The sequence below is a fragment of the Pomacea canaliculata genome, linkage group LG5 (assembly GCF_003073045.1).
Source record: "Pomacea canaliculata isolate SZHN2017 linkage group LG5, ASM307304v1, whole genome shotgun sequence".
NCBI classification, from domain to species: Eukaryota; Metazoa; Mollusca; class Gastropoda; order Architaenioglossa; family Ampullariidae; genus Pomacea; species Pomacea canaliculata.
In genome coordinates this window covers 17,463,787-17,478,008 of record NC_037594.1, presented here as the reverse complement: position 1 = coordinate 17,478,008, position 14,222 = coordinate 17,463,787, and the positions used below count along the sequence as shown (strand labels likewise).

General features: G+C 38.9%; 4 protein-coding genes across 8 annotated transcripts in view; all 4 read left to right on the top strand.

Annotated features, from left to right (window-relative positions):
• The window catches only part of LOC112564397 (janus kinase and microtubule-interacting protein 3-like), a 38,433-nt gene extending 28,095 nt beyond the window's left edge, over positions 1-10,338 (top strand). For all 4 annotated transcript variants that reach the window (XM_025239174.1, XM_025239175.1, XM_025239176.1 and 1 more), the window contains 5 exons: positions 2,813-3,028; positions 3,506-3,658; positions 6,943-7,620; positions 7,907-8,074; positions 8,875-10,338. In XM_025239174.1, coding sequence (XP_025094959.1) covers positions 2,813-3,028; positions 3,506-3,658; positions 6,943-7,620; positions 7,907-8,074; positions 8,875-10,281 — 2,622 coding nt within the window. In that variant the 3' untranslated portion in view covers positions 10,282-10,338. The remainder of the gene's footprint in view (positions 1-2,812; positions 3,029-3,505; positions 3,659-6,942; positions 7,621-7,906; positions 8,075-8,874) is intronic.
• On the top strand, positions 10,331-11,421 carry LOC112564400 (myosin-11-like). The gene has a single exon (XM_025239182.1). The coding sequence runs from the start codon at positions 10,364-10,366 to the stop codon at positions 11,270-11,272; it is 909 nt and encodes a 302-aa protein (XP_025094967.1). The 5' UTR covers positions 10,331-10,363; the 3' UTR covers positions 11,273-11,421.
• On the top strand, positions 11,284-14,043 carry LOC112564040 (paramyosin-like). The gene is made up of 3 exons (XM_025238606.1): positions 11,284-13,383; positions 13,673-13,779; positions 14,025-14,043. Exons 1-3 carry the CDS (start codon positions 11,284-11,286, stop codon positions 14,041-14,043), a joined length of 2,226 nt encoding a protein of 741 aa, XP_025094391.1.
• The window catches only part of LOC112564396 (myosin-10-like), a 30,554-nt gene continuing 29,688 nt past the window's right edge, over positions 13,357-14,222 (top strand). For both annotated transcript variants that reach the window (XM_025239173.1, XM_025239172.1), the window contains exons 1-3: positions 13,357-13,383; positions 13,673-13,779; positions 14,087-14,210. In XM_025239173.1, the coding sequence (XP_025094958.1) occupies positions 14,110-14,210 (101 nt within the window). In that variant the 5' untranslated portion in view covers positions 13,357-13,383; positions 13,673-13,779; positions 14,087-14,109. The remainder of the gene's footprint in view (positions 13,384-13,672; positions 13,780-14,086; positions 14,211-14,222) is intronic.

Here is a 14,222-nt window from a genome sequence, read left to right as displayed (position 1 = left end):
TACAGACATATGATATGCACTCATGGTCATAGCATCCATATACATAGCATCCATTTCCAAACTATATATAGTAGCTGCATGGACCTTAGTATGACAACAGACTGAAGTTAAACACAGTACAGCACTTACAATTAGCTGCTTTGGTTAATTTTATAATCCAGCTCATACATTGCAATATTTAGGGGTTTTTTTTTTCTTTGCTTTTTGTCCCTAATTAGTAAACAGTATATGTTTGTAAGACTAATTTAAGATATGGAAGCACAGGAGATGGTCACTACCTTAATTTGTGTAATCACTATTTCTTGACTTGCTTTCAAGCAAAATTTTAATTTAAGCAAAGTTTTGATATGTGTTGTGTGATTAAAGTTTCAGGATCACTGCAGCTAATCTTGATGATAATACAAAGTTTCAAAAGTATTTTAACACTTAAGTATTCATGGTCTTGCTGGGATAACTTTGCACGTTAACACTTTGATACTTTTCCTTAAACTACTTTTTCTTTTGTCATCAATTACCCATTTGGGAATAATTTCTGGAGACTATAGGGAATAGCCATTATGAAATGAATATAAAGTGATCTGTGCTTTTTTATGCTTTAGAGCTAACCATATGGTTATATGCAATATTTGTGACAGTGAACATTGATAATTGGTAAACATTGTAAGGAGAAAAGGAAAGCAAAAAATACTATGAATACTGAACATCCTGAAAGAAAGTGTTAGTTGACAACAGAGTCCTTTTAAACATCCTGTATGCAGGGAAAATAACAAAAGTACTTTGTGGACATCAGCTGCATAAAATACATGGGAACCATTAGGCTTCTTTAAATACATTTAGTCATTTATCAGGCAACGGTCTTGTAAGTCCATCATCCAAGCATTAATGTTTCTGCTGTTGGGTTTATGACCAGCATGTGCACTGTCTATCCAGTGAACATTTTGTTAGCAGATATAGGCTCATTTTGATAATGTTATTAGCAATTTGATGATATTATTTAACAATTAGCCTTCATTTTAGCTGGTGGTGGAATTTGACACATGCTGTGCAGGAGGAAAACTTTCACAGAATATTCAGAAGGAAACTGTCTTTTGATAATTAGACATAAGACTGTTCTGTTTAAGGAAGTTTTTAACAGCACAAAGTAAGACTGAATTTTGAGTTTACAAAACATCTAGAAATAATCCAAACTGTCAAGTCTTGAAACATAACTAGATTCACATAGTCACCAAAAATGGCGTTAACTGATAGACCTTTTATTTTAACATGTGGTGGTGGCTGTGGTGAAGAAATATTGCTTTCACGCTATGCAGAAGGAAACATAGTATATTAGCATAAATATGTATATATCATTTTTTAAATGGCTAGTTGCTAATCAAGCCTACTGACACACAACAAAAATCAAAAAAGATTCCTTTACACCACTGGGCAAGTACAGATTAACTGTCAGGTAGCTGACCCAAGAAGTGTTCACTGAGCAGGATAACAAGAGGTTTGTTCTGGGGGCCTTGCTTTGCTTTGTAACTGCCATGAAAGTGCAGGTTTCCTTTCAGCCAGTGGCAGGCTTCATAGTAGCCTATTTGTTGTACTGTGTAGTTTGATTGTCAAAAAAGGCTTTAAATGATTCGTTCTCAAAAGTTCAGGTAAATGTTCTAATGATGGGTAGAGCAAACTATAAATTTTAATCTACATGACTTGCATATGCTGGGGAGGATGTACAGTTGATCTTCCCATCCTTTCCTTTCTCTCTCCAAAAATATAAATTTGCATGCACACACACATTTGCAAAAGGGCTTCAGAACAATGGGTTTAACAGTAAGCTAAAAACTTCCCCATCACAGAGAACCACCCAGTACAAAAGAAGCATAATTTGCTGTAGGTCAACCTCATTGTTCTTTTGTCATGCCTTGGGCTGTCAGCTGTTTGTCATTTAAAGCCACTGTGCGCTCCCATTTTTAACAGCAAATGCACAAGCTGTCAGCTTGTTGCCTGGGTTCAGGGGTGAGAACAGAAGTTCAGTCTCTTAACTGCAGTGAAGTGGCGATACTTTTACTTTAGGACTGGTATTACTAGTAGCGTCTAGTTAATTTGCTAAAAGCTAATTGTAATAATTTCTATTAATTAATTATTAAAATGTTGAAAATATATACCTAATATTGTAGAAATGAAAAATAAACTTACAGAAAAATAAAAAAGCAGATATATTTCTGGTAAAATATAGACCTGACATATTTATACATGGGCAGGCTTTACTTAGGATATTTTTTACCTTAAAAATATATTTGTGGGGATTCAACAATTTCTAGCAAACTGAAAGTGTAGAAGGGAGCTTCACATTGCTTGTGCAAAAGAACAGCAGACAGAATGGGGATGATTGGCAGGGAAGGGTCTTTGCATGTGTGTTATATGCATAACCACTCCCCTAAGTGTCAACATTTGACAGAATTGGTTGTTACAACCTTTCTCAAGGTCTGTAGCAGTCCATGAATAGCACTGTCTCTGTCCTTGTATACACAGGTTGTGTCAACTTGTCTGCTGAATAGGAGACTGGACAAAGCACCTTGCATGTAGCTTCCTTCTGTAAACTCTCATCCTCTTCTAACCTATTAGCTCACGTCTTTAATTCTAGTTATCATAGAGAAGCATTGCATACATTTTCTCTTTGTGTGGTTACTTTGAGTTTCATGCTGTAGAGCCCCGACAGTAAATTATCCTGTGAACAAGTATCTGACATGATAATATTACTGATGTTTGTGTACTAGAAACAAATTTCCACAGACATCAGAGATTGAAGAGTACATGTTTTTTGTTGCAGGAAGAAGAATGTCTGATAACAGAGAAGCAGGAGACAGTGCTAGGACAAGCTGGTCTCACTCCAGACATCATCTTCACAGAAGCGCCTGTCACTGAGGAGTCTGTCAGCATGGAGGTGGAACGCCTGAGGCGGGAATTAACAACTGCCCTCAAGGGTCAGGATGTGGACGCCCAGGGTATCATGAAATGGCTGGAGCACTTGCAACAAACAGAACAGGTTTGTGCTTGGCTCACCTGCTCCCAAGCCCTGTTTAATTCACATTTTGATGTTTCATGCTAGTTATTCTTGTTTAAGTGACAGAATTTGTCTTCTGAGCTACAGATTTTTAGGCCTTATTTTCAGTTGAATACCATATTCTTGTGCTCAGTTTAGGTCAGGTGTTCAAGACTCACTTGTGCCTGACTTACTTCACCCACCCCAACAGAAAGTGGGTATATGACAGAGGCAACGGAGTTAGAGAATTGGGGTTTGCCTGTTACATGTGATGCCTTTAGAGAACCACTTATGTAAACTACCCTTTCTAGTCTGTGGCATCATGACCATCAACTAGCTTTTTTCAAACATAAAAAACAGACATGCTTACCCTTGGTTAGCAGATTCATCCACAAGTTTATTACCTTTGATACCCAAAATCCTTTGTACTTTCTACGTGTGGTTGATTTTCAATCTTTTTGTGTGTATTTGTGTGTACAGAAGGTGTCTGGCCTAGAGCGCATGTCTCATGAACTGCAAACCAAAGTAATTCACCTTCAGAAGGAGCGAGACAATTTACAGGACCGACTTCTACGTGGTGCCCCTCTTTCCCTGGCAGCAGAGGTGGAGCGGAGACAAAATCTGGAGCTTAAAGTGTGTATTGGTCTCTGACATTCATCCCTGGCAGATTTTTTTATCTCCCTTTTCCACCCACTCCTTCCTCATAATCATGAAGCTGTGTTCCTGGGATGTTGAGCATTCCATCCTAGGTCTCCACCAAAATCATGTGTTCCATGGTGGCTGGTGAATCGCAAGGCATGACAACTAGAATCTCAGTATTTGCATTGTCAGCTAAGCTCCACATAACATCAGGCTCATTTTCTAATCACTGTTAAGATATCAACAGTTGAGTGACTTCAGTAATCTAGTTGGCATTTTTACAGATTTGTTTGTTTTTTCCCCTTCCCTCATATCTTGTAGTGAAGATGAGGCTTTTACATAGTGGGTCTAAAGCTTTTGTCATGCATGATCAAATTTTGTTGAACATTCTTGGTGACAAGGAAAAATAATTTCAAGCCAATGGCAAATGTTCTATTGTCATATTTGGAAATTGTTTAAAGAGTTGGTGCAACGAAGCATTCTTTTGGTAATCTTATCTACTTTGTGCTGTGTGGTCATGGTTTTGAGCAATCTTCTAAGTTTAAGGAGATGGGCAAGATACGTTTGTTTTCAAATCTATTAGAAATAAGGCTAACAAACTTCAGTCATGCTGGCTGATGTTGCCATTGTGGCAGCTTACAGAAAGGGGCTTTTGGAAAAGAAGTGGAAGGGAATTGCAAAGCTTAAGAGAAAAAAGTTTGTCTGGTCTTTGTTGCACAAAGAGATTCAGGTTGTCATGATCTGCTGGTCACCATTTCACCATTTCTTTGTAATGATATGTAATCTTGCATCATTATTGCTGGTGATTGATTGCAGGAGGAGATTACTCAGCTCACACTGGCTACGGAAGAGTTGCATATAAAAAATACAGAGCTCCAAAATCAGCTCAAGAAAGCGAAACTAAGATAGTTACACTAAGGCAGCAAGTGGAAGACCTTCCAATATCTTCAAGTCTTCAGGGTGAAGAAAGGGACCATTCTGCAATTGTTGGGTTCAATAAAATAGATAGGAAGAGAGAAACTTCACAAATTAATATGACAAAAATAGAGACCACAGCAGATGAGAAGTCTTCTCAAACGGACACAGAGGCTCCCATGTTCATAGAAGTTGGTATTAAGCTACCAGTTCTTGAAAATGTTTTTGGAGCAAAGACAAACTTGCAAGAAGACACCATGCCAACAAAACTAGTGGAGAGAGTGGCAGCACTTGAAAAAGAACTCCAACTTCTGCAAGAAGAAAATGCTGAGTTGACAGAAAAACTGGCCACTAGAAGCGATGACTCTTCAGATGAAGACGAGCTTTTCAAATCTGGAAGTGACCAGAGACTGAAGGAAAGAGTCAAGTCTTTGGAGAGACAGCTGCAAATATTGCATGCTGAAAACATACGGCTGGGAGACAGACTGGTGGGGCGGTTGCCGGATGATGGCCTTGACCGTGATGAACTTATGCAGCGAATGATGGAGCTAGAGGACGTCAGCAGTGACCTGCAGGAACGAGTGCAGGCAGCAGAGGGGTATGAACGACAATTGCGGGACAAGCTGCGACTGGCCGAGCAGACCATTAATGAACTTGAGAGCAGTGAGGCTCAGTACCGTGATAGATGTGACGAACTGGTTCGGCGAGAAAATGAAACCAGGAAACAGCTACAGGCTTTGCAGACAACAGGGCAAGAACTGAGGGAGATTATCCTGGACAAGGACATTGTGGAGCAGGCTTTGAGAGAGAAGGTAGACAAATTTGTGGACCTTGTGGTGCCTGTCTCATCATTGCAAAATGATGTGCCTACACAGTTTTGGAATGACGCATCTTGTTCTTGAGTGTTTGATTTAATCAAGCACCAACTAGAAGAAGATCTCCCTGCATGTGTATTCTAGTTAACAGTTTATTTTCTGTTTAAAACTTTTTTTCCTTTCATTTTTTTCTTTTCATTGTTCGCAGATACTGACATTTTTATCTTTTTTGTCAAACTACCAAGTAATTTTGCATGCTTAAATAGGTAGGTTTTGTAATTTCTCTGATTTTCAGAAGTATTTTGACATTCACTTTGATTTCATTGATTACTTCAATTTGTTTCAGTGGAAATTAAGAAATATTCCTTTGAAAAATACAGTATTGCGCCCATTTTTTTGCATTAGCAAAACAATATTTAATTGTTCATTGTCATATGTTTAGAGACAGTTCAAGCAGAAGAAAACCTTGTTTTGTGAATGTATAAAAATGAAGTGTGGGGTTTGATAATTATATTCACCAGTTCAGGCTCTTAGTATATTTAATAGTAAGGCATGGTCCTGGTTTTTAAGAATTGGACAATTTAGCCTGACTTATTGTCATGACATTTCCATTAAATTGCTATTTCTTTTGCTTGTGTGTGCGTGTGCGTGCATTGATTTATATAGATGTTTTCCTGCATGTAAACTTTGAAGTACTGTTCGTTTTATGAGTGTGGTGTGTTTTGGAAGGTGTCTGAAATAACCATTAACTTTTGGTATGCTTTGATCTTCATGATTGTTTCTGATTTCTTGAAATGCCATAATTCATTTAGCTGTTAAAAATAATTTAGTTATGTTTGTGTTGTCATATGTGCCAACTAAATTTATTATCATACTAAACAGTTTGCTTGCCTACAATTTTTTATCGCATATAGTATTTTCATTTCATTATAAATTGTCTGTGAGGTTTGGAAATTTGGATCAATTTGTGTATTTGAGGCTATGTCTTGCATTTATATGTGTATGTGTCCATTCAGCCCTCTTTGCCAATCATAAGCTATACATATTTTCAAGACCAGGTCAAGTTAGAAGATCTTAAAACACTTTAACAGTCTACAGGTTCAAGGCATTACACATAAAGTATCATCATCTATTTCATCAGCTGGCGTTGTTATTGCAGCATATTTTCTAAGACTTGTAATGAAGTTTTACTTTACATCTGCCAGTGAAGCTGCAAATTTGAAAGTAGTTGTGTGTTGCATATAGTGGTGGCTAGCATGTGACCATCAACCAAAGTTTGATTCTGCTTGCTAAGTGTTTGCTTATTTGTTCCCTGATTCCTGGGTGGCTCTGCTAGATTGGATTGAATAGCATTTTAGATATGGAATAAATAATGACAATATACACAGACACATAATTAACACTTGTAAAGGTCTTTTCTCTCTCAGTTTTCTTGTTCTCATTTTTTTTTTTTTGCATCTACATTGTTGCATATGAAGGTGCTTTAAAAAAAGTGTTAAAACATAGAATGCATTTGATTTTTAACAACGATTTTTTGGTTTACTTCAGGTTGAGTTTTTGGAGAAGGTGGAGATTCAGTCATCAAAGCGCATTGTTGAGCTGGAGATGATTGAGAAATCCCTTCGTGAACAGCTTAACACTCGTGACTCCCCGCATAAGAGCGATAGCAATTATATAGCACTGCAAGAGAAATTACAAGCCATGGAGCTAGATAATCAAATACTTTCAGACCGTATCAGCGAACTGGAAGAAAATGAAGAAATTCTTCGAGAAAACTGGCGTAGAGTAGCTGATGAGGATTCTAAAAGAGCTCAGATGCTTGAAGAGAAAGTGCGCATCTTTGAGGTGACAAATCGTGACCTCAGGGAGAAGTTAAGGGAAGCACAGGATATGGTAGTAATACATACTGGGCCAGCAGAGGGTTCTCTTGCGGAAGAACTGTTAGCCACTTCCAAAAGGACTCGACTGAGGCAGCAAAAAAGCAGCCAGTCATCTAAAGGATCAGTAGAGGAGGAGTTTGGTGAGGAGGGACCAGCTCGGAAAGTTGTCACTCTCAAGCGACAGCTCAGCGCGCTAGAAGAAGAGAAGAACAGCAAGATTGCAAACCTGCAGGAGCGAATTGCACAGATGCGTGAGAATGAAATCAAGCTCAGTGAGACACTGGCAGAGATGGAAATGACTGAACGAGAATTACGAGCCAAGCTGGCACTTTATGAAAGTTCTGAGGTAAGTGAAAGGAAAGTCAAAGCTTGTGTTGTGGTGCATTTGGTGCCATCCTAATGGTTGTAGATCCTCAGAGGATGAAAATACAACAGCTTTTAGACCTTTTTCCAACTATTCATTAAGCTGTGTTTGATAATCCAATTATATTTATAATTATAACCAACTTAATCACTGCTCTCACTACTGAGCATTAAAATCATGCTAACGTGTTAACATCCTTCAGTTATGAATGTCAAATGTATGCATTCTAAATGGCATTCAAAATAACGTGTGTGATCTGTGGTGGCAGGTGACAGTTGAAAAGATGCTCAAGTATCAGGACAAAATTAAGGAGTTGCGGTCATCCCAGGAGAGTCTGCTAGACCAGCTTGAGACAATGGAGAACCAGGAGCTCACCCTACAGCAGCGTCTTGAAGAGACTGAGAGACGCCTGAAAGGAAAGATTCTACAGCTGGAGGTATGCATCCATAATTTGCTCATTATGGGTTTACAGTGTTTTCTTTTTGCTATTATTTTATTCTCCTTGGGAAAAATATATACAGTGGAATATCAATTATCCAGTTTAATGACTGACTCCTGTCATCCATATAATCAAAAGTCACGGATAATTGAAAATAATTATAAAAATTAGCAAAGTCTAGAACAGGTGCTGTGCAGTGAAATTTTTATTTTGTGTTATGCAGTTTTCTTGAAAAATCAGACAGGAGATGCTGCTTTATGGTTTTGCAGCACTTCAATTTTATTGATGTGCGGAGTTTGCAAAGTGTTAGGATGTCATTAAAATTTAAATCTGCTTCCTGCTCAAGACAGTCTAGCAATGTTTCGGCACAATTTGGAGCTTCTGCTAGCAAAACGTTCTTTTCTGAAGGTTCATCTCAAATCGTGTCATCGTCTCTTTCTTCCAGCTATCCCACACTTGACTTCCTTTGGCAGTCTTCTGGTGTCTAGCTGTGTTTTTTTTTTTTAGGTGATCCCAGATAGCTGAATGCACGGTTAATTATAAGGATCAGATAAGCAAGGTTCCACTTTCTATGAAGAATACTGTTTCAAATATTGGTTATACTTTAAGCGATTGAGATTGTTACAAGTAAAGCAATATCAATGTCAAAATTGCTGTTTTTACCTTGCATTCCAGTCAAATAAAGAAAATGTTGCTATTTCTGCATTGATTTTAACTTTGTTTATTTATATATGGTGATCTGGTGGCGATTTCTTATCGAAAGTTTATATTTAAGTATTCTTTTATTCATTTTGCAGGTTGAGATGAAGGGGCTTAAACAGAGTGAACTGAAGGGAGCAGGAAGAATAAGGGAGCTAGAGAAACAAGAGCATGAACTGATGGAGAAGGTCACAAAGCAAGGAGAAAAAGAAAACGGTTTATATGTCCGCATCTCAGCACTTATGGATGAGGTCAAAGGGTACCAGATGAAGGTGACTGAGCTTGAGAATACTGTTGCAGAAAAGGAAGAAAGGTGCAGGAAGGTATCCTCACTTGAGAGCAAACTGCAGAAAATTGAAGAAGCATACCATGAAAAGCAGGTGGCATTAGAGACAAACCTAACTGTAGCTAAAAATCAGCTTATGGCTGAGCAAAAACAGCATGAAGAAGCAGTGGGTGTTTTATCAGGAAGGCTTGCTGGCCTTGAAGAGGCGGTTCAGACAAAGGAAAAAGAGCACACTCAGAGAGTCTTCATTTTGGAAGGAATGTTTGCACAAAAGGAGAAAGTATTGAATGGTAAAGTCGCATCTTTAGAGACAGTGGTGGCTGAAAAAGATGCCTTAGTAAGAACTTTAGAAAAGGAGTTGTCTGAGAAAGACACTTGCATTGCTAGGCTAGAGAATGAACTAACTACAGTTAAGAAAGAGGTTGATGAAAAAATTGCTCACATTAGTGATTTAGAAGCAGAGCTTTTAGCCAAAGAGGATGCAGTGTCTGACAGGCTGAATAAACTTCAGGATACTTTGTATGAAAAAGAAAAGCACATCACAGCATTGGAAGAAAAAGATTCTCAAACAGCTTGTATAATTTCAAAACTTAAAGATGAAATAGAGCAGAAGGACAGGCGTATTGCTGAACTTGATAAAGAATTGTCTGACAAAGATGCACAGGCTTCTGAGAGCATTTCACGGGTGGAAAGTGAGTTAAATGCCAAGGAAAAAGCATTTACCGACAGAACAGAATGGTTGGAAAGTGAATTGAAGAAAAAGGAAGTAGTAGTTGATGAGCTGAAATCAGAATACAGAGAACAGTTAAAGATGCAGGTTGGAGCATTAGAAGAACAGCTGCAATCTACAGAGGGCAAGCACCATCAGATTGTTGATGCCTTGAAAAATGAATGTGAGAGTTTGAAAAAGGAATTGCTGGAAAAAAGTCAGAGCATTGAACGACTGGAATCTACAAAGAATCAGCTTCTGTCCAAAATAGAAATTTATAAGGACAACGAGTTAGTGTTCCTTAGACAGGTGGAACTACTACAGACACAGCTGAGTGATTCTGGAAAAGTTATAGAGCAGCAGTGTTCACAAATTACAGATGTAGAATCACAGTTGAATAAGGCAAAGAGTATGATAAAAACATTGCAGAAAAACTTGCAAAAGCTGAAGAAGAAGAAAAGAAGCATGCAGCAAGAGTTGACACTCAGCTTCAACAAGAGGCACTGCTGAAGGCCCGAGTTTGTGAAGTAGAAGCTCAGCTAGAAGCAAAAGTAAAAGTCAGGAAGAGCAACATGCTGACTTGTCTAATTGGATGAAGCACAAGGACAGACTGGAAATGGAATTACATGAAACTGAAAAAGAACTTTCTGAGAGTAAGAAATTGAATGAACTGCTTCAAGAAAACATTTCAAGGCTTTCAGTAGAAACAGATTCCCAACACAAAAGTGTTGATTCACTCACATTGGCTCTTAATAAGCTTCAGCAGCAAAGTGCAGAGCATGAAGAGGAGCTTGAAAGAGAAAAGAACCATGTAAATGAATTAGAGAAAGAAATTTCCCTCCTAAAGGACCAAAGACAAAAGTTCACAGAAGAAGCTCAAAGACTGGAAAATGATAAGATAAATTTTCAGAAACAAACGGCAGAACTTGAAAGTAGGTTGTCAGAACTCGTGCAGAATGAAGAGTATCTTCATTCTCAGATAGCTGCAGAGCAAAAGGCCAAAACAGACTTGGACAGTCATTTGTTGGAAGAATCTAAAGCAAGCATACAAAAAATAACACAGCTGCAATTTGAACTGAGTGAAACAAAGTTAAATTCTTTACAGATGGAGACCCTGAAAGAAGAAAATGCTAAGCTGCTAATAAAGATTGAACAGTTGGAAATGACAATACAGGAGATGGAAAGTAACTTAGAAACAAGTGGAAAAAATCTTTCTGCTAAATATACAGAACTTGAAACTGAAAAGCAAATGATAATGAATACCACTGGCAGAGAGAAAGAAATTCTTCAAAGCAGTTTGCAACAGTCACAGGATAGAGAAAAGGCTCTTCAGCAAAAGACCACAATGCTTGAGACAAAACTTGCCCAACTCCATGAGCAGCATAGTCAGATGCGTGGCAAACTCAGCCTTGTAGAGAAAAGGGAAAAGGAACTTCTTGAGCAGATCACTGACATTGAGCAGACAGTCATCATTCCCTGGAAACGGAGAATTCTGAACTGAAAGAGGAACTGATGTCCAAGAGGCGGGAACAAGAGGCCCTGAACTTGCAGGTAGACAAGCTGGAGGATCAGGTGAGGGGAGATGCAGAGGAACTTGAAGAACTTAGAAAAAGTGTCAATGACCTGGTGCAAATTCGAGCAGACCTTCAAACCAAGTTAGATGCTGCATCCAGAGAGCTCAGTCAGAGGGAGAAGGACAATGAGAATTTGGCTACGAAGGTTAAAGATCTAGATGCCAACCAACTTCATCTTACCAAACAGCTGGAAGACAGCTGTGCTGAGGTTGAAAGACTATTTGCAATGACAGCAGAGAAGCCATGCTCAAAGACAGAGGTGCAAACAGAATGGAATGTGAATGCCCAGGAGCTGGAACTAAAAGCTGCAAAGGAAAAGCTGACTGTTCTGCAGGATGCAGAGGGCAAGTTCATGGAACGAATTATGATGCTTGAAGAACATGAGCAGCAGCTTATTGAAAAGTTAGAGGCATTCACAGCACAAAACCAAGTAAGAAATACTTGTGAGAAGCATACTGATGTATGTGATCTTCTATCAAACTTGGGGTGTGATCTAGGGGAGATAAAACCTTGTATACCTGATATGGTTGATGCTTCTGTAGACACTTCTGGTCTTCAAATTACTGAGGAAAACCCATATGATCTGTTGGAACAAATCAAAGAGCTGAAGGCAAGCAATGAGAGACTAAATTTTGATTTGCAGGATGCTGCTGCAAAACAACCACAGATAAAGCATTTATCTGATAAAGTGAGGCTTTTAGAGCAAGCAGAAGACAAACTGATGGAAAGAGTGATGGAGTTAGAAGAGACAGAAGTCACCCTCCGCACTCAAGTGGAACGGTTAAAGAGAAAGGCAGAAAGTGCCAATGAACTAGAAGAAGAGTTGAATGCTTTGTTGCTTCAGGAGGACGAAATGAAAGAAAAAATGGATGCTTTATCTTTGGAAAATTCCACGCTCAAGGATAAGGTTGAATATTTAGAAAACAGCCTTGCTGAGAAACAGTCAAAAAGTGCAGAACTCTCTAACCTGCAGAATTCTAATCAGAGTGAAATAGCTGAACTCACAAAAAAACTCAAAATATCTGAAACTAGACTGAAACAGACATGCTCAGAATATGAGGAAACACTGTCTGCAATAGAGAGGAGAGAAGAAGATGCCAAAAAGCAGTTGGAAGTGCAAAGTCAATGTGAGCAAGGTCTGCGTGAAAAGGTGAATGTGCTTACTGAGGAGATGAATGATGTGTGTGAACGATACAAGGACCTTGAGCAGGAAAACTCTCGTCTCAAGCAACAGCATTCCAAAACTCTCTCAGAACTGAAGGAAGCTGAAGCACAGTGCTTACATCTGATCAGCAAGTCTGCAGAACCCACTATACAGGCAGTGCAGTATCAGTCTGTGTCTTATGTTCCAAAGGATTCTGGCATATTTATGCCTGTGCAGTCCTCCTTGGAGAGTCAGAAGCCACCAATGTGTTCAGGTGTTTCTGCAGAAACTGTGCTGTCTTCTGCAAGTGATGGTGCTCATAGACAATCTCAAAGAAAAGTTTTTGAGTCTAGAGACAACTGGCACCCAGTTAGAGATGGTCAGAATGAGAAATGGTTTTCAGAACCGGAGTCTCATCAGACAAAGCATAGCAGCTTGTTTTTAGGTGCCATCTTAGAACCTCCCAAATCAGAAACCTTATCCAAACACATCGAACCTGTCCTATCCAGTGTATCTCCTTCCGTCACCACCCAACAACCAGTGAAAGTGCTTACGCTTCATGAGGCTCTACAGGAAAATGCCTTACTACGAACTGAGCTGCAGCAGCTCCAGGAACAGCTTGCACATACCAGTCCTTCAACTGTTGCCAGTACTCAGCCAACAAGAGTCCACAACTTGGAGGGTGGCCTTGGTCACACAGGCTACCGTTCTGCAGATGTGCTACGCCTGCAGGCTGAAATTGCAGCCTTGAAGACTCAGGTGAAAGAACTGGAGGGGGAGCTACAAGGAGCTGAGGAAAATGTGCAGGATGTTGTTAGGACTGTCGTAAGGACAAAGTCTGTACGCACTCTCAGACAAAAGGTTGAGATGATCAAGAGAACAGTTCTTACTAAGGTAAGTATATATGTACTATTTCATATTCCTCCCTTAAAGATTAGGTCTTGTTGTCCTGCTAAGATAGACAATGTACAAAGAACACTGGCTGTATTAGGAATAACCTGTGGTTCAGTGCGTATACTTAAGGCAAAACTAATCACAAGTGCTTTCTAATCAATTCTTCACACATTTTAGAGCCCCTTGCTTTTATAGAGCATTCTCATTTTCATTCAAGACTGAAAATGTTCCAACAGTCTTTGTGTGTAACAAAATACAGAAATCACTGAAGCTTTTTTTTTTAAAACAGGAAAGCCTCTCTTCAACACTCAACCAGGAGCTGGTCGAACTGCTGACATCACAGGCAGAAATGCAGGAACAGATTGCTAAAATGATGGAAACAGAGAAACACCTCCGGCAAGTTGATAAACAGCAGTCTCTTTCTTGTTATGTATTACATTATTGTATATTTTCTGAGGGAAAGGCGAGACATCAACTTTTTCTCAGAAGATGTTGAAAATATGTCATGGCTTGGTTACAAATATTTTAAAAAGAAAACAATATAAGGTTAGTAACTAAATAAGATAGTGAAAGTGGCTGTGTACATGCACAAGTAGTGGTGTTAAAGTGTTTTTTAATGTTTTTACCTTTTATCATATCAGCTGCAATATTTTGTTGTAAGGATGTTTTAAAAATGTATTTTATGGTGGGCTTTTGATTTCAGAGCATCACTGAAGCAGGCAGAAGATGATCTGGCCAAACAAAAGGCAGCTGGAAATACTGGAACCACCATGTCACCTCACCAACCGTTTTGATGGAAGCAGAGGCTTTGGCAGTGTATATTCCAGGTAACTTTCTTT